This window comes from Astyanax mexicanus, chromosome 8 (assembly GCF_023375975.1).
Source record: "Astyanax mexicanus isolate ESR-SI-001 chromosome 8, AstMex3_surface, whole genome shotgun sequence".
Lineage (NCBI taxonomy): Eukaryota > Metazoa > Chordata > Actinopteri > Characiformes > Acestrorhamphidae > Astyanax > Astyanax mexicanus.
Window position 1 is genome coordinate 35,164,796 of NC_064415.1, and position 24,426 is coordinate 35,189,221.

Sequence of the window (24,426 nt, forward strand, 5' to 3'; positions counted from 1 at the left end):
CTCGTATGGTATTTGCAAGGCTAAAATGCCAACGACCAGTGCTGCATCTTCAAATACAGAAAATAACGAGTTGGTTAAAGCAGATTCTCTTTATGTTTTTTGCACTTTATTTTTTTATGATGTTACTAGCTGGAGAGCAGTAAGTTTACTTTTTTATATCTATTTTTTCTATTTAAAAAAATGGTGAAAAGGAAAAGCTATTTATATATTTATTTTTCTATTAAAAAAAACAAAACAAATGGTGAAAAGGAAAAGCATAGATTTGTTTGCTTTATTGTTATCTGTGCTTTAAATAAATCTGACATTGTTTATTACTAAACAAATTGATTTATTGCTTCTGTTTGTTGAAAAATACTTGAGAAGACATTAAAAAAATCGCATTTTAAATCGCAATTTATAGATAAAAAATTGCAATTAGATTATTTTCCAAAATCGTTCAGCCCTAGTCTCACCTGTAAAGCTAAGCTAATTTAATTAAACAAAATGTTATTTTCCTTTACATTTAAACAAGCGCTGGATGTTTAAACACAGATTTCTCTCCTGAAAATTATTTTTTTGGGTGAGTAAAGCGCTTCTGTTCAGCGCTACACTGAGGAACCCCGAGTATTAAGTATATTAAGTATATTAAGTAGCGGTTTGTCCCGCATCACTTGTTTTAACACAGTAAAAAAACAGACTACTCACCTGTGAATGGCAAAAGAGCTAGCGCTTAGCACGGTTCGTGGGTAATGCTAAAGCTGCACCGACAGTGCTATCCATGGTTAGCAGCAGACTACAGGCTGATCCTCACCTCTGAATGATAAAACGGTTAGCGTCTTATGCTAATACTGCTGGTGGAAACTTCACTGAAACTCTTGTATAACGCTGTACTTCAGCAGAGTGGCTATACTTCTTCTTACAACCTGACTGGTAAAACTGAAACATAAGGTTCACTGGTGATTTTTGAGAAAATGAAAGGATTTTTAAATCCGCCTTATAGTGTAAAAAGCATGGTACTGGTTACTAGTGATGGGCAGATGAAACCTCATTGGGTGTATGGCACATTTCCCAAACTGTATCGACACTGTGTTGAAACTGTGTTGCTGTATCACTTAATGGCGACATCTGCTGGACTTAGAAAGTCATTGCAAGCAACTGCGCGAGGAAATGCATCGGTCACGTGGTTTTCCTTAAAATGATACGCGGTCTGACACAGGGGATCGCCTTGTTTGCTCGGTGCATGCGCTGAGGTTCCAGTGTCGTCAGACCCATCGCTACCAAACGATACAGGAAGTGTATCGGTCACGTGGTTTTCCTTAACTTGATACGCGCACCAACACGGGGTTTCGCCTTGACAGCTCGGCGCATGTGTCGAGGTTTCAGGGTCATTAGACCCATCACTACTGGTTACACAAATCTCTGTGATTCATGTTATGTTACAAATACAAAATGATTATTTTTAAGTTCTGCAGATGTTTAAATACAACAGTGCAGATTTTAAATGTAAAATATGTTGGATACGTGTGTTGGCTGCTGAATTTGTTGCACTGTGTAAATGTGTAGGATTAAGACAGATTTTAAATGACATTTCTCCAGAGGGCTCTTACTGCTACTTAATGTGAGCTTTTCCAGACACACAGCCAGTGGAGATAGAGACAAAATTAGAATGAAACACGAGACCAAAGGAGACCCTCAAAGACACACACATACACACACACACACACACACACACATGTTCAATGTTTAGTCCACATTCTGTTACTCATAGCTTTTCCTGATGCAATATTACATCATGCACTATTATGTTCCCACTTCAACAGAATTAACCATTTAAGTTTACACAGAATTGAAAGAATATCCTGCACGGACACAGTCTCTGTGGATGTATGGTGGACCAGCATAAGGTCATGCAGCTTAGTTGGAGTCAGACAACAGCAAAAGGCCTGCTATCAGTTTTTCCACAGCTGCCTGAGCCACTGTATGTGTGTGTGATGTGTGTGTTATCTGCATGTTCTAAATTTAAGATGTCCATTCGACGGGAAGTGGACAGTTGCTATGACTTGCCAGCTGCAACGGGTCATTCATGGACACACACACACACTCACACACACACACACACACACACACAGTCTGGTCAAAAACCTTTGTTTGACCTTCACTTACATTATTTAACCTAACATCAACACAGATGTCAAAGACTCAAACAAGCAGGGACACATGTCATTACTGACATGACTAACACACACACACATGTATATATACTATCATGCAAAAAGTGCCTCACATCTTTTAAATGGTAACTTTGTAAAACAAGAAAGAAAATCTTTTTATTTTTTAATGGATGTCAATGTAAAAAAAAAATCCAGGTAATTATGGAGCATTTCTATTTGTCCATTTATCATGAAATGTTGGCAAAATTTAAAGAACAGAAAAGATTCTGTGCCTGACAGCAACAATACATACTATACATGAATGACAATGTAAATTTAATGTATGAATGAATGCATGCAGAAAGTTGACTTGGTCACTCAGGCACTAGGATCACAGACCAGAAAAGAATTAAATTGTGTGTTTTCATTTGATTAGTTTTAAGTCTGACCTTACCTCTGACGAAGACATAGGCAGAGTGTGTCTCATAGCCAGACTTGGTGATGACGCGAAGTGTGTAAAGACCCTCGTCCTCTTTGTTGAGGTGTGTGAGTGTGAGCGTGGCTCTGTCTCCACTCCAGTGCACCTGAACCCACTTAGATGGCACCAGCAACTTGTCTGACACACACAGAAACATACACACGACGGAGAGAAAGAAGAGAAATGTAAATAAAGCTCGCCAGAGAAGCTTTTTTTTTTTTCATTATAGTTTATTAAATTTCAAACAACCTCATGGACCAGATTTTTCATGCTTGTGGGCCACATCCAGCCTGCAGGCCACCTATTGCCAACCCCTGGTCTAGAGGTTCAATTAATCAAAACAAATATCCTGCTTCTCTCAGTCGAATTATATGATTAAAAATGTCTTTGAGTGTATCGCAGAACCATGTTTAGCGGTCAACAATCTCTCACCATGAGGTACACTACCCAAAAGTAGCATCTGAGGGCCCTTTAAAGGGTAGCAGTGGAATCATTTTAACACCCTCTTGTGGCAGGACCCATAGCCTATTTAGATCATACCTGTTATCACTGACACATCTGCCTGGGAAAAAACTGCATGCAGACGTTTGTACTAATCTGGGGTGTTATATTTTGTTTGTCAGTTGGATATTCAAGGCGTGCTCATGAGGGCAACAAGGGAATTCTGATTTGAACCAACAAAAATGTTACTGTAGGATACCACAGAAATTTTTAATGCTGTCTACAGAAGAAATGTACTACACTGCACACCCTGCTGTGGCCTGTGAGTGCCTTTGCTAAGTGGACAGCCAGTTGTTTTGGTAGCACTCTTTATATCTGGCATTAGGTCATAATATTTTATTTATTTTTCCTTATTTCTAATATTTTTTTTTGCTCTTCACAGTATCTTTATCATAATAATCATTATCATTTTACAATACAATTTAGTTTTAATATAGATACTCTCTCGGTTACTCACCATCTCTGTACCACTCAATCTCAGGCTGGAAGCGCTGCAGTGAAGGGTAGATGATAACAGAGCAGCCCAGGCTCAGAGTCTCTCCCTCATTCCCAAATGACACTCCAAACTTCTCCACAATGTGTGTCTCGAAAGTAATGCCATACTCAAGGCAGGGGTCTGAGACACACACACACAAAACCCCCACACACTGATCAGTCAATGCTGCAACAGAACCACTGAATCACATGAGTAAACAAAATAATACAAATAACATTTATACAGCTCTGGAACAAAATTAAGAGACCACTTCAGTTTCTGAATCTGTTTCTCTGATTTTGCTATTTATAGGTTTATGTTTGAGTAAAATGAACATTGTTGTTTCATTCTATAAATTACAGACAATATTTCTCCCAAAATCCAAATAAAAATATTGTCATTTAGAGCATTTATTTGCAGAAAATGAGAAATAACAAAAAGATGCAAAGCTTTCAGATCTCAAATAATGCAAAGAAAACAAGTTCATACTCATAAAGTTTTGGTGTATTAACCCTGATTGTTAATCACTCTTCCACCAGTCATACACGCTGCTTTTGGATAGTGTTTTGCCACTCCTGGTGCAAACATTTAAGAATTATATTCCAGAGGTTTTCAATATGGTAAAATCAAAGAAACTCATAATTTAATTTCTAATTTGGTCTCCTATCTTTTTTCTCGTACTGTATTATAAAATAAGGATTGAAACAGGAGAAGTGAGTTTGCTGAAGAAAACAGACACAACAACAAAGTGTGCAAGAAGAAATAGAAACACAAAGAACCCTAATAAATGTTAAAGAGAGCTTTAGGAGAAGCACGCATATAGTACAGACCTATTCAAGCTGGATATGTTCAGTTAAAAATATCAAGTGTTTTACAATTTTTACAGTCTGAAAATCCAAGCTGTGACCTTTCACTGTAGACCACTGTTCTTTTACATATTTATTTTATACTTTGTAGTTTAATATTAAACACATCAAAACATTTAAGGGCCAAAAGCTGCACATGAGGTGAAGCTATTTTAAACTATTCTATTTATATTCTATTTATATAAAGTCAGAATATTTTTATTCTGACTTTTTTTGCTGTATTCTAAATTAATTGATTAATTGGTTGTATTTTTTTTTTATTTCTGAAGAGAGTTTCAAATCAGTGGAATTGTCTGTTTGATTTAATGTAAAAAAAACAACTTAAATTTTCCCATTCTTTTCTTTTTTTCCCAATAATAAGCAAATGTACAAACGTAGTCATTATACCACTGTTCTACACAATATGACAGCATCCCTATTCTACAAATGCTTTATTTTACAGTCAGTCAAATCCCTTACAAATTACAATACTAAAAACTCTGCTGGTAAAACTTTCCAATTAAAATTGTGTTTAAGATACATTTTTACTACTAATAATATTAAAGTAGGAATATTCAAGGATAAACACACAACAAGAAGAGGAAAAGCATTAGAATGAGATGCTCATGTCTATTTTAACTTTAAACAGGAGCTTGACAGATTGAGACTGAGCTGTCATGCACTATAGACAGAAACAGTAAGAACACATCCCAAACAAGGACATAAAAGTACTAAAAACCTTCAGCCTTGTTACCTTTAAAGACAGTCCTGTTCCATTCTGCAGCCAGCATATGAGAGACAAAACAGCCATTAGCAAGCTAGCATTAGGCATACTCACGCAGCACTTACAGCTCAACAGCAGCCACATAGAAGCAAAGCATGACATTTTACAAACAGTACACACAACTCTGAACAGAATTTAAACTACTTTTAGGAACTCACGGGGTCTGGGAGCTGGCAGAGACTCTTCCACTTCACCTTTGAATCCTAAGCACAAAACAGTTGTAGTGAGTTAGTTAGCTTTGTTTTTTATGTTTTCCTTCTAATCCAGCAGGTCCTGTAAAGCTAAGCTAAGTAAAGCTGAGCTAAGTAAACAAAAATTCTTAAAAAAACATTTTCTTTTAAAGTTAAACGAGTGCTGGATGTTAATCTACACAGATTTCTCTCCTGAAATGATTTACAGTAAGCTTAGATTTCCAGCTTAAATAACCGCCTGACAGCGCTACACTGAGGAACCCTGAGTGTTCTGGTAAGCCAGGGCAAAATTAGCGCAGACTACACACCGATATACTCATCTATGAACAGCGAAAGAATCACGGTTAGCAGCTAATGCTAATGCTGCTCCAGCAGTGCTAGCCGGGGTTAGCAGCAGGCTGCTAAATTTCCTTCGGGATCAATAAAGTATCTATCTATCTATCTATCTATCTATCTATCTATCTATCTATCTATCTATCTATCTACAGGCTGATAATACTCACCTCTGATGAAAGGCGAATGAGCTAGAGTTTAGCGCGGTTAGCGACTAATGCTAATACTGCCGGAGAACTAAACTAAAACTTCTCTAAAACGCTGTACATTAGCAAAGTGGCTTTACTGCTTCTTACAACCTGACTGGTAAAATTCATACATATGGTTCATCAGATTAAAAGGCGCACTGATGATTTTTGAGAAAATTAAAGGATTTTAAGTGCGCCTTCATTAGTCATTATCAACCGCTTCATCCATTAAGGGTCGCGGGGGGGGGATGCTGGAGCCTATCCCAGCCGGCATCGGGCGGAAGGCAGGATACACCCTGGACAGGCCGCCAATCCATCGCAGGGCAGACAGACACAGACAGACACACAGACACATTCATTCACACACTCACACCTTGGGGCAATTTGTATCCGACATCCAATTAGCCTGAACGTGCCGTCTTTGGACTGTGGCCCACGCAGACACAGGGAGAACGTGCAAACTCCACACAGAAAGACCCAGGTCGCCCCACCCGGGAATCGAACCCGGCCGTCTTGCTGTGAGGCGGAAGTGCTACCCACTGCGCCACCGTGCCGCCTAAGTGCACCTTATAGTGTAAAAAATAGAGTACCTGTTTAGCATATAGCTATAGGTTTTGGGATATTCTCTCTGTTGTGTTTTAGCAAATTAGATAACTTAGCTTATTAGATAACCTGCTTTTGTTTTAACTCAGGAGTTAAACTTCCTCCCAGACAGCTACCTTCCTTTAGGTTCCCTACTCATCTAACCCAAACTCCCATGCAGTCAATCAAGGATTTCTGAAGGCAATAAGAAGTTATCAGTTTGGCTAGAAGTCTGGAAGGAAGCTGTCTAAAAACAGGAGCATGGAACAGGAAACCACTGGCTAAAAGGAAAAGCTTATTTTGCCGTTCTTTCCTCAGTGTTTAATTAATGTTTATTTCTATGTTCTTGACTAAAATGGTATATTGGTAAATAAATACACCTTTAACTGTAAGCAATATAGGTAATATTTCTCTTAATAAGAATAATAAACAGTCCTGCTGGAAACTAAATGTACATTTAGGAGTTACAGTTAAATTCTGTAGTAGATAACATGACTGCCCATCTTTCAGGTTTGGGATTTGGATATGAACTCCACGTTTACACCAATTACAGTTCTTAGGTGAGAGCCTTACATGCACCTGTATATGAAATCTGCATATCTCACAAAACCTCAACACATACCCATATATTGCACATATAAAACCGAGATACTGATATTGCATAAGAACAGTGTCATTTATTTTCTGTCTTTTGGCATATAGGAAAAAGCTGTTTAAACCTGGATGTTCTGCATGAAAATCTGCGGACGCTCCTTCCAGAGGCCACAAGTGAGAACAGACCATAGTGGGGGTGGGAGGGTGTCTAATTATGTTTTAAGCTCTGGTCAGGCAGCATGGTGTACGTTTACAGGTGTTTACAGGGTTTTGGACATGCTAATCATGCTGATAAACCCGGCTTGGTCTTGCTGGTCATGCTAATCAACCAACAACAAGCTTGTTCACTTTGATTGACTGTTTTGCTCAGGCTGATCATGTTTTAGATGAGCTAAACCATCAAATCTAACCAAAAACATACAGTATGCTGGTCAAAAGCTAAGTTGGTCAACCAGCATAACCAGCCTGACCAGCCTAATCTGACCATGCTCGTTTTTCAGCAGGGTGGGAGTGCTATAGATGAGATAAGACACAAACAATATTTGTGGAAAATTGTAGAAGGAACCTTTAAAATTGAAGGCTGGCAGACAGGTGAGACATTTAAAACTTAAAACCAAACATTGCAAATACAGTAAGGTTTTAATAATTTGAAGAAAATGCAAGACCAGGCTTTCTTATTTTATTTCTGCAACTGATTTGAATTCTGCCCCCTAATGTACACATTTATGATAACACACATTGTATGTAGGCATGTTTAATGCCTTCATGTTAACTGATATGGAGATGAAGCAGATGTAGATGGAACATTTGGCCTTGGCGCTAGGTTCACGTACATCTGCAACATGACTACACTGTAACACTGTAACTTGCCCTAATTAACAGTGTATGCCAAATGCTATAAATGTAAAAATGTTAGATATGTTGGCTACAATTATGATGCTTTCACATGCCAATACATCCGTTTTGTCTGACATTTATGTGTCCTCTCTTTTACTTACTTTTGACAACGACAGAAGCAATAGCAGAAAGTTCCCCTTTGCTGTTCATTGCTGACACACGATACTGGGCCGTGTCATCAAAGTCACATCTAAAACGGCAGAGGAAACATGTGACCACGTCCTCTCTCACATGGCTTCATACACACAGTGTCATGCATGTGCTGTAAATCACTAGGAACTGTATAAGTCTGCCTTGAGACTGTACCGAGTTCAGCAGTTCCAAATTGAAATTCTGGGACACAAATAGACCCCAGGCGGTGATATCATCAGCGTTAGGGGCAGACAGTCCTGCCAGCACTGCTATCCATCATGTCACCTCACACTCCATGGCTAAACTCTAATTTACTCAGAATCTTACATCATTAAAGCTGAAAGTTTATCAGCAGTATGAGGCGGCATTGTTACTGTCACGTAATTCCTTAATAAGAAAAAGCCTTTGCGTATTTTTAAATGAGTGATATGAGAGTGTGGTCAGAGAGAGAGATACAAAGGTTAAGAGGGAAGGAATGTCAGTGATGCATGGCTTTTTTTAGATGCCCCCTTTGTTATGGTGAGGCTGGCCAAGAAAAGCCTGGATCATGTGTCAGTATTTAGGCCAAACAGTGTAACCTCTGTAGTCGTGTGGTTATAGTTGTAACAACAATGTAACGGCAAGGACACTGTCTGGATTTAGTGAATGAAGTGTTATATATACACATATAGTTGCAGTGCCTTTTAGTCTACAGTAAAATGGAAATATACAGTATTGTGCAAATATTTTAGGCACCAAAGAAAATTACACTAATCCATTTATCTCAGCAATATGAGAGTTTGTACCTGAAAAAGCACCACATATGATTTGAACAGCTGCAAGTAAACATACATACAGTAAAACGTAACAAGGATTTCTCATTTTTAACTATGTTATATCCTGTGAGTCAAGCTGAAGAACAAAGTGTAGTTTCAGATTTCTCCTGGATGCTCCTCAGCCAGCATGTGTATATTATGTTCAGTTCCGTCCGCGGCTCATCTGATTTACCAAATTTACCAATTTACCAAACCAGGTGTTGATATGATGAAAACTATAAATAACTCTTAGTATTAAACTCAGATGAGGAGAGATTAGGAGATGTTAAGGAGGTGTGGTTGAAGGAAAACAGTATTGTAAAAGCACTGCTTTTTGTAAAATTGCTGTTTGTATTTATTGTAATGCTAGTGTTTTACTGAGCTAATAAACACTTACTTCACATATAAGACACTTGTTCTTTACTGAAATTCCCACAGCTGCCTAAACATTTGCACAATACTGTATTTCAAACATTTAGATGTTCTTGTGAATGTTATTTTCATTACAAAACTCTTACTTGTATAGAAACAAATGTATGTGTTTGTATGTACACAATACCTGTTGATCTCCAGAGAGTGGACGCTGTAGCTGCTCTCAACCTTGTACTTCCCTGGGTTTGACATGGGGTCAATGCTAACATTGTTCTTGTACCTGAAGGTTTTTAAGGATGGCAGCAGAGAAGAATGAAGAAAGACAGAAGAAAGAAATACAGACAGGGAGTGAAAGAGCATAAGAGATAAAGGCTAAAAACACAGAAAATAAAGACAAGAAAGGAAAGAAAGCATAGGCAATGGCAAATTATTATATATTAAAAATATATAGGAAACAGATATTGCCTAATATATTGATACGTTATGTTATAAGAGATGATAAACACAGAAAAAACACTGAAAAAAGTTGTAGTTAATGGTGCATTTGTGGAATGAGCATCAGAGCTAAGTATGTGGCTTGTGCCCATGAACAAATGGCCAAATCCTCTCTGAAATTGCCAATCTTTTTCGTAGGCCCACTTCTCACATCCCCCGTTATATGGAACTTGACCTTCAATTTTCGAGATGGTACCAGAGCTGAATCCAAATAGTGCCACAACTTTTTAACGTTTTTTGGAACACCAGCTTTATAGCTTCCGCTATTGCACATTCATTTCAGAAAGTAACTGTCCAAATGAGGGCCTTGTGATCTGGAGATTGAACGTTTTATACCATAGATTAACCACTTTTGATTCTCTAATGAACCATGTTTGGAATAGAGATATGTGCTGTTTGAATTGGTAACTTGATGTTAGAAATGTGTGTGTGTGTTTGTGCTCACTCACCACACCACTCGAGGCTCGGGCCATCCTGAGACGGTGCAGTGCAGCCTCACACTCTGTTTCTCCCACACAGTGTGTGAGCGGGGCTTGATCACAAACTCCGGGGGATGCATCAGGCTATCTTCGTTCAGACGCTTGTGGTACTCTTCGTTTTCATGGATCTGGACACATGCAGTCACACACAGGCTTCACACACAGCTAAGAGCACTTATTGCTGCTTAAACCTTTTCTTGCACAAGGCATGTAGCATGCTCGTTGCATAACCTGCATGACAACCAATGCTATTTAACATGTTCAAGATGCACCATTCATATTCCTGTTCTTGATACTCAGTCCTCATGCCTATGTGTTTACAAGGAGTTTCTTCCATGACTTAGCTTTGCGTATTTCTTGGGTTTCACTGTGTGCTCAGAGTCTGTGTGTGTGTGTGTGTGACATTTGGCTTTGTTTGTGTAATAGGATGGCAGAAACCAGATTCTCCTTAGGGCTTCCCCTCAGCTATTAACATTTGCTGACAACATCACTCGCACAACATTAACACACCCTCCAGAGACACCAGAACACGGTGTCTTAAGAAACGGGAGTGACCTCCGGAATCTGGCAGGATGATGACACTGCTTGTTGGCACCAGTAGTCTGAATGGGTTGTCTTAAATACTTAGGCCCTCTCTTACTCTCTCTATCTCGTAAGTGGAGACACAGCAGATGAACTGATGTATTCCTGCTGCAGATGATGATATAATAACCTTAGACATCATAAGATCATCCATAAAGCTATTTAATAATATCATTCAGTGATTACATTGCAAATGCATATTTTCTGAGCAGTTTTTAATTTATTAAAAAAGTGAATGATTCATGTCCAGAAACACCAATGGTTTCACAAAGCTTCATATGCTGCCTTCAATATAGCTTTAAATGTAGTTTTCTCAAGTGGGTTTATTATACATTTATGCTCTAATACAACATGTCCACCATACATATAAATTCTTCAATAATTATAAACATATAGACCGAAAACTGCACTGACCCTCTTGGTAAGGGAAATGCGTTCTGCTGACTCCCTCATGACGGTTCTGCGAGATTTTTGCTCCATGCGCTCCATCTCCACCCCGCTAGTAAAGAGGTCTCTGCGGGCCAGATAGCCGGCGGTCTCTTTAGCCCGCATGTCTTCGGTGTCTGACAGGCCACTCGCAAACTCCTTACTGTGGTGGAGGTGGTGGGGTGGGGTGGGGGTTCAATATTATGGTACAAATCAAATCTACACACTTTACATACAGTACATGTACAGGAGACAAAACATTTCACATTCAAAATCACACATAGCTGACTCGATTATAGGTGTCGATTGCTGCCAATAGAAATGTAAAGAAATAAAAATTATTTAATAATAATTTTTGCTAGTATAGTTTTTGCACTGCAGCTACTGTAGGTGGCTATTAAGCAATAGAGGTTTCATCACCAGGACTGTACAACATACTGATTCAGTATAGCCATCGCAATGTATGCATCACAGGGCATGCCATGTTTGGCAAAAAAAACATTTTTCTAAATGACAAAAGGAAATATATTAAAATAAACAACATCAAACATATATAACCTTCTTGTGGAAGATTTGTCACTGAAATCTGAGAATTTGTGAATTTTCCTTATATATTTTCATTTTGCAAGATATATCACAGAATAGGAAAACCTTTGCATAAAAACTTTACATAATATAATATATTTGAGATGCACTAGTATATTCACGATTACTTCAAATTTAAGGCCTGTGTGTGATGACATATCACACAAATGATCCCTTTAAAGAACAAGCACTTCCTCTTTAACTACATGTAGAGTAAAAAGGGTAAAGGGGGATACTTTTCATAAAAATTTATTTGGAGAAAAAATCCCCATAAACAATATCATGATTTCACTTCATGAACCTTGAAAGAGGTCCTTTATTTCACCCCCCATTTTAACTATCCATGGTTCATACCTGCCCCTGAAGATGGGCACCACATAGCCTATAATCTGGTTTTCTTTATCCATGGCCAGGTAGGTGGGCTCGGACCTCTTTGGCATAGGACTCAGCCTCCCCTCATCCAAAGAAGTGAAGGTGGCGGCTCTGATGCTAAATTAACCACAACAAAGATATCACACATATGAGGTCATATTTAACACGTGTGGGAGATGGAAGGCAGAATTAGAGATTAGAGTAGTGAGATGAGGAAGGAGGTTTAGCATTATTGTGGCAGTTATTATGGATTTATTTGTCACGCAAAGCTTTCTCTAAGGGGCCTAAGCATTCAAAATAGACAGGTTAAGGAAAAGTAGGGAAAATACTGGGTGGTTCTCATCTGTATAATGCTGAATTGAAAGTATACATACACACATGTATATGCTACGTCTGCAGAATATAAACAAAATAACATATTACATTTCTTAATTTTGGTCAACAATTCCGATATCGATATGAAGCCACAGAAAACGACAAAGACTGTCCAACAATTCAGTAGTAACATTTACATGTAACTGTTTTCCAGCCCTACTAGCACAGTATAATATTTTGCTAATGGTTGTGGATGATATATTGTCCCAGAAATTATTGCGATAAATGATTTTATTGTAATTTTAAGACTATTAAATTCTACTGACATAATGATAACAGAAAAGTCTAACAAAGTAATTATGCCCTTTTAAATACAACAAAATTTTAATTTATTAAAAAATATTTTTTCTTCACCTATTGCAGTCCACACTGTGTCTATGGATATGTGGTTATTGAAGCATTGGTCATTCCTTTACTGGCAAAAATACTGTTCACTGTTATATATGTGAACAAACATACAATTAATCACAGTAGACAATATCTCCATTATCAAATATTATTGAGGTCATGTTCAGGTATAGAGCTAAAGCCTTAAATAAACTAACAAACAAACAAACAAACACACACACACACACACACACAGACACTTTGCATAACTGACATAGCTAAGAGTACACTGCAACCCTGACATGTGGCTCAGAAGCTGGGCTATTTATCCCACAAGGATGTGTATTTTTAACATGCATGGAGGGAGGTAGAGAGAATGAGAGAGAGAGAGAGAGAGAGAGAGAGAGAGAGAGAGAAAGAGAGATAATCACGTAAGAAACTATCCTGAGAGGACTTGATATATGCAGCCTGTGATTCCAGACTTACTACAATGCTAATGATGAAGTACAGTGTGTGCATTCTATTCTAAAATGTCTCATGTCAACTGATTCCCATGTACATTCGAAATATCTGAACCTCTACATTATTATCTCATAGTCAACAATGCAAATTTTAGATATTGTGCCTGTCAGATAAAAACTCAGATCTCCACAATGGCAACTTTACTTTACATTTCAAATCATTTTGGAGCATTTCTATTGCACTTCTATTGCAGGTTCATCATATAATTCGGACAGCCTATGAACAACTGCAAGATTCACATTCTCACAAATAGTGAAAAACTTCCAAAAACATTCAGAAATGTTGTTATTTTCTACATAACGCCATACCGCTAGAGGAACAGATAAAGCTCGGTAGCCAATGCTAACCAGTTAGCATAACAAGCTAACACACTGGAGTAATGGTAGTTTATCTCTGTGGAGTTAAACACTCTGTCATGCCTGAAGAAAAATAAGAACAGCACTTTTTCAGGGGAGCTCCTGCTGCTGAGTGTTTTCGTCTGAGTAAAATAGAAAAAAAAACAGCTAACAGCAACTATTTACTCAGAAAAAGAGACGAATGGGATTGCTCAATCGATCCACAGCTTGGAGAAAAGTTCCTCTTGTCCCCCAGACAAGCCAAGAATCAGTCTTGGGTACAGAATAATTTATTCCACATAAGTAATAAAACTCCCAAAAAATCTGAACACAAGGTGCAAATAAATATCAAAAGCAGTAACTACAGCCCTTTTAAATATATTAATACTGTAGCTTGAGGGATCATTGTAAATCACGCTGAACTGAATTTATGTATTAACTGGAGAAGAAAGGAATTGTGACTGATTTTAATACTGTAATGCCTCCAATGACTTCAAGAATAAAATATTTTAAATTGACAATAAACTTTTGTCTTACTAGTGCAATGGGGGTTTTGAGAAATATATCTTTAAATACTTACATTTTGAGTATTTTAGCACCATTTATAGTGTTTATAGAACTATTTAAATATTTAGTTTTGTAATGTGTCATATATTGTGCAATTTTGTGGGACAAAGTAAACCCAATAGTAAGTAAAGGTCATTTAGAGCCTTAGAGCCTTGGATGGAGCTACTCTGCCATGGAAATCCATTTCATGACACTCTCTGTACACATTTTTCTTAAGCTATTTTGAAGGCCACATGAAATGTGATTAACTGCACAAAGTAGGTGGCCTCTGCACACTGTGCATATTTGGTACCATATCTGTTTGCACATCTTTCAGCAATAACATTGTAAGCTTTACAGCATCTCTAAGATATTTACTACTTGTGACTTTGGTGGATTACAGAACATTATTTGGGTGCTAAGAGCAGGATGTGCAGAATGTGCATAATGAACTTGCACTTTGTGAGTGTGGTAACTCACCCTGTCACACTCACTCCTGTGACACCCATGCCAGTGCAATGTTAGGTATCAGAACGAACGCAGTACGTTATGAGACAGTTTATTTTTGGATGGAGTGTCATCGAATCCATAGGTCGTGGGTGAAAGCTTACTATCCCGCTTACACTGTGCAGTACACTGAGCACAGATCAGAGCGTGACCTGCTTTCATTTAAATAAGTGTAATTATTAAAATACAGAGTTTCGATGATTATATATACAGTAAATGGTCTACAGTCATATCTTTCATAAACGTATAATTGTACCAACTCAAGAAGGTGACTGAATGAAGTTCATTATAGGATACTAAACATTAATATAGCAGCATTATGCACATATTGTTATTCTATATTTGTTTATTCCCAATTTATGCCAACCATAAAGGACCTGTATGTATAACTCTGGAAAAAATAAGAGTTTTTTTTTACCAAATTAAAAACCTCTGGAATATAATCAAGAGTAAGCTGGATGATCACAAGCCAGCAAACCAAGCTGAACTGCTTGAATTTTTTCACCAGAATTGGCATAAAATATCCAAAAACAGTTTGTAAGACTGGTGGAGGAAAACATGCCATAAAAACATGCATAAAAAACAGGTTGATTCCACCAAATAAATAAAAAAAAATTTAACTCTTTGAACTTTAGATAAATGAACTTGTTTTCTTTGCATTATTTGAGGTCTGAAAGTTTTGCCTTTTTTATTGTTATTTCAGAAATGTCCTATTTCCTCAGAAATGTTCTGCTAATAAATGCTCTAAATGACAATATTTTTATTTTGACATATAGGAGAAATGTTGCCCATAGTTTATAGAATAAAGCAACAATGTTAATTTTACTCAAACATATACCTATAACTAGCAAAATCAGATTAGCAAACTGAAGTGGTCTCTTAATTTTTTCCGGAGCTGTATGTGCATTTCTTAACAAGATGAGAGATACAGAACTGGCATCTGAAGTGAAAGAATCATGTGGACTGATGCAATAATATTACAGGATGTTACACACGAATATAACTCAGGTTACACAGCTCACGAGCGTTTCAACAAACTTACATAATGGAGAGAGCAGCGTGCCAGACGTTGAGGGGCAATTACTGACTAAGACGTGTTTTCCTTATTACGAGTAGACATTTAAAGCTAATATTTTTAAACTATAATGCTACACAATGTTGCTTTACACATGATTAAATGTCCACATGTGATTTATTACTGCCATAATAATAAACCAATAACCATAACCAACACACACATATACATTAAATGTGTCATTTGGTTGCATGTAAGAACACTGCTGATTTTTATTCAACATTGCCCCTTCCTGAAATCCTGCAGACAAAATAATACCCATGGACGCTAGACATGTTGCCTTATTTACGTCACTGGAAATCCAAGACTGTGGAACATGAACTCCAGACTCAGCTGAGAACCTATATTTAACTGGTAATACATAATCCATACACACATCCCTATGGAGCAAGATATAAGAGGAACAGATAAAGCTCGGTAGCCAATGCTAACCAGTTAGCATAACAAGCTAACACACTGGAGTAATGGTAGTTTAGCTCTGTGGAGTTAAACACTCTGTCATGCCTGAAGAAAAATAAGAACAGCACTTTTTCAGGGGAGCTCCTGCTGCTGAGTGTTTTCGTCTGAGTAAAATAGAAAAAAAAACAGCTAACAGCAACTATTTACTCAGAAAAAGAGACGTAAGAACACTGCTGATTTTTATTCAACATTGCCCCTTCCTGAAATCCTGCAGACAAAATAATACCCATGGACGCTAGACATGTTGCCTTATTTACGTCACTGGAAATCCAAGACTGTGGAACATGAACTCCAGACTCAGATATAAATACTTTCTTCTGCGGTTGATCTAATGATTTCTACACCTTAGGTGTTTACTATTGCTTTTATGCTCAGCTGAGGATAAGAGAGCTCCCACAGAATACCTAACAAACTGTAACGCTGTCCAACTTTAAAGTGACAAAATGATGATAACCTAATAGTCCCTTTAAAGTCTGACATCTATGAAAACACCCAGGGAGAGCCCTGTGGACTAACTTATGTCTGTGTCTGTGTGTCTATATAGAGCCTGGTACAAGGCTGGAAACATGTAATATGTTGTTTATGTCATAACAAGAACACACGCAAAAGACAAACGCATTTCATGAAACCTGCTCTTTAAATGCCAGAAGACTTGAGTTGGATGTTTGGGGGTTTCTAGTTTCCAGTTTCAGGCATACACTACATACCATAACAAGCTATTATATAACTGCCACATTCCACTTAAGCTGATTTTCACTATGGATGCAAATGTACATGTAAGCCTTTAGAGAGCATGTACCACAGAGTTTAAATCAGAAAAATATGTGCAACATACCTTTCCGACTAGAGCTGAACTCCACTAAAGCACCAGGATCAAAAACAGAAAGCTGCCTCACCTTAACCCACAGTAAATCCAAACTAACAAGCCACATGGATTAGCATTAGCCTTAGCATGGCTTAAAAGATCCATTGCAGCTTGTCTAAACAATGTCCATGCACATAAATAAAACGTATGATGCATTTCATTTAAACTGGGATGCTGAAATTACAGGAATTATAACTGCTTACCCTATTCAGAATTCATATTACTCAGTAAAGCCGAGTTCAAAAAGCCAAGAAGGCTGCACCACACACCAACAGCAGTAAAAGCAGTGGTATTCAGTGGTCTAAAGCGCTGCCACTATGATCGGGAGATCAACGGTTTGAATCCCAGTCATGCAGCTTGACATCAGCTGCTGGAGCCCCTAGAGAGAACAATTGGCCTTGCTCTCTCTGGGTGGCTTAGATGGTGCTCTTTTCCCTCATTACTTCTATGGTGATGTCTATCAATACAAGGCGTCTGTGATCTGACTTCACATGTGTCGGGGGAAAAATGTTTTAGTCTTCAGCCTCCTTGTGTTGTGGCATCACTAGTGAAAAATTGATCCAGCTAAATTGGTAGAAAACGGGGGATTACAAAGTTTATTAACACTTCTGCTTGCATATTTGGGTCTCATATATAGTATTGTTCTATATCTGTGGACATGTTTTTTTATGGTGTATGGATGCATAAAACGCGCATTAAGCAATTGTCAAACCAGTTGACATATCTACCTGGAATGCAGTCAACTTCCAGCTTCGACATTTGACTTCTGAGGTAAAAAAAAAACATAGCTATAACTATTATATCCCTAAACAACTTAAAATAAGACAAATACAAACCCTCAGTAAAAGCAGCAGAACATTCTGAACATTCACTCTAAAAATTAAAGCCAGACTGAACAATATCCTTACAGTTAAACAAAGCTTAACCCCACATTTCTACAGCACAGAAACAGAAACCACTAAACCTGAAAAGCTGAAAAAAAAATTGTAAACGAATGTTGCTTAGACCTCTATACTACTAGCAGATACCAACTAACCTGTATCCACGCAAAAATAAGACCAAACCTTCTAATCCAGGCTGACTAACCCAAAGCTAGCTAAACGCTAATCTGTAAACAAATGGAACCAACATGCAGAGAACTTTTTCTAAACCATGCAGTTTCGCCAAAGAATAGGAATAGGAATTTTTCAGACCATGCAGGATTCAAGCTGCATGAATGGAGGAAAGGGAAGAAGGAAGGTTTGGGTGCTCTGGTGAAATCAGGTAGGATCAAGGATGTTCTAGGCTAAAGGAAAAGTTAACAGAGGGTGTTTAGGAGATGTGAGCTGAGGTTAAAGGATGATAGTGTAAGGTGGCTCACTCCCCCTTCCTTGGTAACACCCTCTTACCCCTGGGTGGAGCTGCTGCTGCGGGCGGAGTATCTGCTGGACGTCTGCTGGTACTGGCTGACCGCAGACTCTGTCTCCCGGCTACGATAGTTACGGTCATAGTGACGGTGGTGCTTCTGGTAGAACGGCATTGATCCCGACATGCTGGTCTCCTTAGATCAGTGCCTATAGCCTCTGCTAGACGGCCTCTTACTCTGAAGTCTTAAAATGTCTAAACACATGTTAAAGAACATAATTAAATTTAAATATGGCTAAACTTAATATTTGTTCTGTTACATTGCTTTAGACTAGTTTAAATTTGACTTTGTCATTGAGAAAGTAAAGGTAAAGTTCAGTTAGCATTAATAAAGAAGGAGGACAAAGTAGCCATAACATAAAACATATAAAAGGAATTTTCATGAAATTACATCCATTTAATATCATCCTACTTCAAGTCATAAAGTTATATTCTTTTGTGTACAGAAAAATATAAGTTCCAAAATGTAATCTCCATATTTTTAACATTTAGTGCATAACTGATTAACTTTTATCTGTTTATCTGTATTAAACATCAAACTGCACTGTTAAAAACTGTACATTACAAATACGAATTCATTGTAAATTTAAACTAAATTCTTGATTTTAGTCATGTCATGTATTAGCTTTTCAAAGTGTGACATTTTATTTTGCATCAATAGTTACGAACAATATATTAGTTCTTAATGTTATCTGTTATTTTGGCTTAATTGAGGCCTCAACCAGCAGCAATTCAAACCATAAAAAATACAAATGCAAAAAATGATGCATATGTACAGTGTAAAAGTATATTATCATTCGTGACAAAATTCTGAATTAGAAAGACTTTAGATCATTTTAGCATCCAGAGTTTAAAATCCCAAACCTTTGGTCTGGTGTTACTCAACACTGGTCTTAGAAATCCACTGCCCAGCATATTTTAGTGCTTTTCCTGTTTTAATACACCAATTTAACTCAATACTGGGGGTCTAAGCTGAGTATTTGGTCCAGGAGCAGGTGAACTGGGACTAGGGAAAACACTAATAGGTGCAGGGCCTCCAGGACCATGGTTGAGTCTAAATATACTGGTCTAGAGTAAACTTTCAAAGAATAAAAAATCCAAACACACCAACACCATGCACTGCAGTCTTCACAGTCTCCATCATAATAATCCACAGTCAGAAAAACTCAATACGCTTGCTATAATATCTTGGCAATACCATGCATCTTTATACAGGTCACATATCACTGAAGCACCAAAACATTTGTTTTGCACTGTTTTCTCAATGTTAACTAGCTAGGTTAGTCAAAACACAGCCCAGTGAACCTGTCCTTGCTCTGTTAGCTGGCACACTCTCAGTGCAGGGTCAGTCCACACACTGGGGCCTCGGCTCCTCTCACCTTATCCGAACAGCTGCTGCCTGAAAGCTCCGAGTCCGGGGGCGGTATGATCAACAAATCCGAGGGAGCGGAGGGCGAGCGGACGCTGCGCTGTGGACAGGGACTGCTGCCCGTCCACCCAACTAAAATAATGCAGCCCCGGGGCGGAATGTCGAAGCACCTCTCAGGACCTTTTATGGCCACGGAGGCTGATAAATATAGCAGCTAACAGCCGGGACTCTCGCGCTCACCGGCGGGTTTCTGCAGATAGGTTACGTACAGTGATAAGATAATTACCGCTGCTCTCAGTTAGGGTTTCCACCCGTACCGTAAAAACACAGAATAGTCTGTAACATATATCTGTTATATGTTAAAAAAAAGATTAAATTCGATTTATTCCGTATTTCTATAAATGTATTTCCTAATTATAATAATCAATAATGATAATTTTCTACCTGGTTGTGCTTTGGCCAAAATATATCAGTGATCAAATTATTATACTTAATATACAATAATATATAAATATTATATATGGCCGTTTAAAGAACAATTCATACTTATGAATTAACAGTTAATAAATAGATAAATAAATAAATAAATAAATAAATACGTGAAGAGAAAATGTTTATTATTTAATGTATATTTCCTAAACTAAAAATGTTCGTAGGGCATCCTCTGTATTTTCTTATGTAAAAATATATATATCAGTTTATAAAATATATATCACGTTTATATAAAACAATATAAAATAAAAAAGCCACTATATGTTTTTGACTATTCTTGACCATTTGACTATATGTATGTATATATATATATATATATATATATATATATATATATATATATATATATATATATATATATATATGTCTATGTCTATGTTTATATTTTGACTCCACAGGAGGTGGCAACCCTACTCTTGTGTGGTGGTGAAGGAAATGTGCATGGTGGTAAGTGTATTAATTATGTGACATCTGTGAGACTGTAAACCTGACTGAAATGAAGCTCCAGTATGAAGTACAATAAAATATTTGGACACACCTTCTCATTCAATGTTTTCCTTTGTTTCTTTATTTAATTTATTTTCTACATTGTACATTAATATTAAATATATGAAAACAATTAAGGGACAAAAAAAGTGTTTGTTCTCCAAAATCCCCTGACCTAAACCCCACTGAGATGAATGATTTGGGATAAACTGGAGCTTCACAGTATGCAGGAAACACAGCCACGGCACCTCCAGGAAGACGCTGAGAAAGCTATTTCAGGTGACTTCACCTCATGAAGCCACTGAAAAAATACCAAATGTCATCAAAGCTAAATGTGGCTACTTAGAAGAATTAAAAATATAAACCCCCTTTTTTTTTTTTTACAAAATAATTCCAAATAAAGTACCACATTATTTGGTTTGAATATTTTTTCTCTATGAAATAAAAATAAAAATGCATTAAATGAGTAGATGTGTATCCAAAATGTTGACTGGTACTTTACATAATGGACTGAAAAAAATGACTCTAAAATGTAGTGGTATTAAACTTAAAGTCTCTCAAAATGTGAATATTACAGTAACTCAGTTCTCTCTCACTTTCTCGTCCATACATGGAAATCTAAACTGTATAAGAAAAAAAACAGGCAGTCAAAAGGAACTAGTTGTCCATATTAACCATAACATAACCTACTGGTGTATCTAATCTTAACTAGTAGAGACTCTATGGCTGTAAAGCTCCACACAGCTGTCTTCCACCTAACAATAGCCCAAGCTATTGTTACCTCTCTCACGTACCACTCATTCCACCTTAAAGTGTCCCAGGGGAGCTGGTGGTTTTGAATGTCAAGTTTTATTGTCTATTTTATGGTAAATTGGCACCAGTCTTACATTTCTCCTGGACCTGGACGGGGCCACAACACGTGAGGACACTTTAGACCTTTCTGTGTGAACAAGAATTGTCTGTTAACCTGAGTATGTTTTAAATAATTAATGCCCTGGGTTTACATGTTGGGAAAGTCTCAAACGTCCTTCACTCTATTTTATTTTATTATTTATTATTTAGTTCTTTTTTGAAGTGAACAATAAAGATAACAACAGAATTTGAAGAATGTTTGCATATGTTTGTATTTGTCCAGACAGGAATCTGATACGTGAACTACATGGAAAAAGTGATCATGCATATGTTACATATATAGACACTATACCTTGACATTTCACATGTCTTGGGACGGGAATTAGTATATCATGTAGTCCTAGTATTTGTTCCATGTCCCATGGAAGCTAAAGAATTCTTCACTGTCCTGTGGGATATGCGTGTGGCCTCCTACAGTGAATGTAGATGTGATTTCTGTGAGAGTCACACTTCTTGCCAAATGCTAGATAGTAATGCATTGTATGATGTATTCCCAGTGCACATGTGACGTTACAAATAGCGAAATGGAATGTTCTAACCACCTGGCATCTACTATCAGGCCTTGAAATCACACCAAAAATATTTTAATGATTATGCTATCAATCAGTCTTCAATCTTACTCACAACTTACTCAATGACAACTCACAACTTATACAGGTGTGCACATTTCATTGTTTATTACTTTGACCAGACATGGATGTACTTAAGAGTAGTCAGAATGCTACACTGTATCAAGGGTAGTTACTCTGTCTCACTGAATGCATCCTGTTCAAAGGGGGGGGGGGTTTGGGGACACTGCCCGCCCACACTAAAAACTGATTGGCTGACTCACAGATTCTTTGCAAAGAACAGACCAATCAGAACCCTCTCTGTTTTGCATGCAGATCATGAGTATGCACATGAGGGGAGCGCATTTCTCTCCCTCTCCTTCTCTTTCACGCACGCGATTGGGGAAAAAAGTCTGTGTTGCCTGTGTGCGCAGTTGTGTTCACTCTTGAGCCACTCGTTCGAGATTCTAGACTTATCTGACTTGCGGGCATCAAGGAGCTGTTGATATTGATATGCGGTTGACTCATGCAATGTCCGGGAGACTTGAGACGTCTGTATTTGTGCTTTTTATTTAATAACAGTAGCAGATTTATGTGCTCAAAAATACAATTTAAAAAAGCACACAAAATATCCACTGGGTTGTTTAAACATCAGTGTTAGCAGGGACAGACCCAGCTATGGAGAAAAACTATAATTGTCATATAAATTCTTGTGTACTACATTTTACTAAAATGTAGATATTTCCTCTTTAAACACAATTGCAAGAAAAACTAAAGAGATTTAAAAAACTATGAGGTTTCTTACAAGGACCACCATGCACCAAAAGGTTAAACTACCACCTCCATGTTTGACTGTTCGAATAATTCTTTATGTGGAATACACTAAGCTTTACTTTAGCACTGTATTAAAAATTTTGACCCGGTTATGGACATACAGGAGTTAAACAAGAAGTCCGCATATGACATACTTAGATTATGTGCACAGTACAGAACAGGCAATATTGTAATATTATATTATGCAAAAGAAAGGGGAAAAGGAATGGAGACTGGAAATCTCTGAAGTTAGAAAAGTCAAGCCTGCTATAAATGGAAAAGAGGAATCCTGGTTAGAAGAATATTCTCACATTTGACTCTTATCACTGAAAAAGTATATACTTTGTGACTTCATTCAAGATGACTTAATTCAAGACAGATTCAGACTGTAGACTGTCCTCACTTTTAATTTTAGAATGTTCTGATGTCTGTGCTTAAAGAACAACCAGATACCATCTCTTGGCATTGTGAGGGAACATTGTCCAGGCAATATAGTTTCTCCTTCATGTGTTGAGGATGATAATAAATAATAGGTAATAAAATCTTCAGTAATGCCTTTGCAAGGTTTTAGTGGTGCAGTGTATCCCAACACTAGCCTGTCTTCGCTGGCTATCAGTCAAAAGATTGATTAGAAGTTAAAATAAGGCTATAACATTACTTAATAAGGCAGTTATAATGGCTTGACCTTCTTTGCCTTCATTCTAATTCCAGGTTTCTTTGATCCTCTACTAAATCCAAAGTTTCAACTGCAAGTAGCTTTATCTGTTTTACCATCAGTCTGTTCTGGTCTAAAACTGTATTTATGATCCGCCATGTCTCAAATGTATATTTATATAAAGCATATTTATTTATTTGTTATTCTTCTTTTATACACAAAATAAATATTATTTTTGTGTTGGCTGACAGTGACTCTTAGGCCTAGTGCTAGGCTTTCAACACACATACAATTCTACAAAAGTCAATGCTTATTTAAAAAAAGAAAAGACACACCTGCATGATAATCATGGTAGTACTCAGTAGTGCTTAGCACTAAGCTGATGATGAGCTCAAACAGTTTTGTTTGTTCTAGACTGAGCACATATTAAAAAAAATAATAATATATTTGCAGACATTGACATATAATTGACTGAATGTGGCAGTAAAGAGCCTACAATTTG

General features: G+C 37.3%; 1 protein-coding gene across 10 annotated transcripts in view; it reads right to left on the bottom strand.

Moving 5' to 3' along the window:
• The window catches only part of myom1b (myomesin 1b), a 58,967-nt gene extending 38,826 nt beyond the window's left edge, over positions 1–20,141 (bottom strand). For 6 of the 10 annotated variants that reach the window (XM_022677633.2, XM_022677628.2, XM_022677630.2 and 3 more), the window contains exons 1-11: positions 20,029–20,141; positions 18,634–18,844; positions 12,217–12,351; positions 11,266–11,440; positions 10,240–10,397; positions 9,483–9,575; positions 8,099–8,187; positions 5,371–5,415; positions 5,183–5,206; positions 3,566–3,724; positions 2,584–2,745 (exon numbers count right to left, since the gene is read on the bottom strand). In XM_022677633.2, the coding sequence (XP_022533354.2) occupies positions 2,584–2,745; positions 3,566–3,724; positions 5,183–5,206; positions 5,371–5,415; positions 8,099–8,187; positions 9,483–9,575; positions 10,240–10,397; positions 11,266–11,440; positions 12,217–12,351; positions 18,634–18,776 (1,183 nt within the window). In that variant the 5' untranslated portion in view covers positions 18,777–18,844; positions 20,029–20,141. The remainder of the gene's footprint in view (positions 1–2,583; positions 2,746–3,565; positions 3,725–5,182; positions 5,207–5,370; positions 5,416–8,098; positions 8,188–9,482; positions 9,576–10,239; positions 10,398–11,265; positions 11,441–12,216; positions 12,352–18,633; positions 18,845–20,028) is intronic. The other 4 variants (XM_022677631.2, XM_022677629.2, XM_007240038.4 and 1 more) reach the window with 2 other exon arrangements.
• Positions 20,142–24,426: the final 4,285 nt, after the last annotated feature.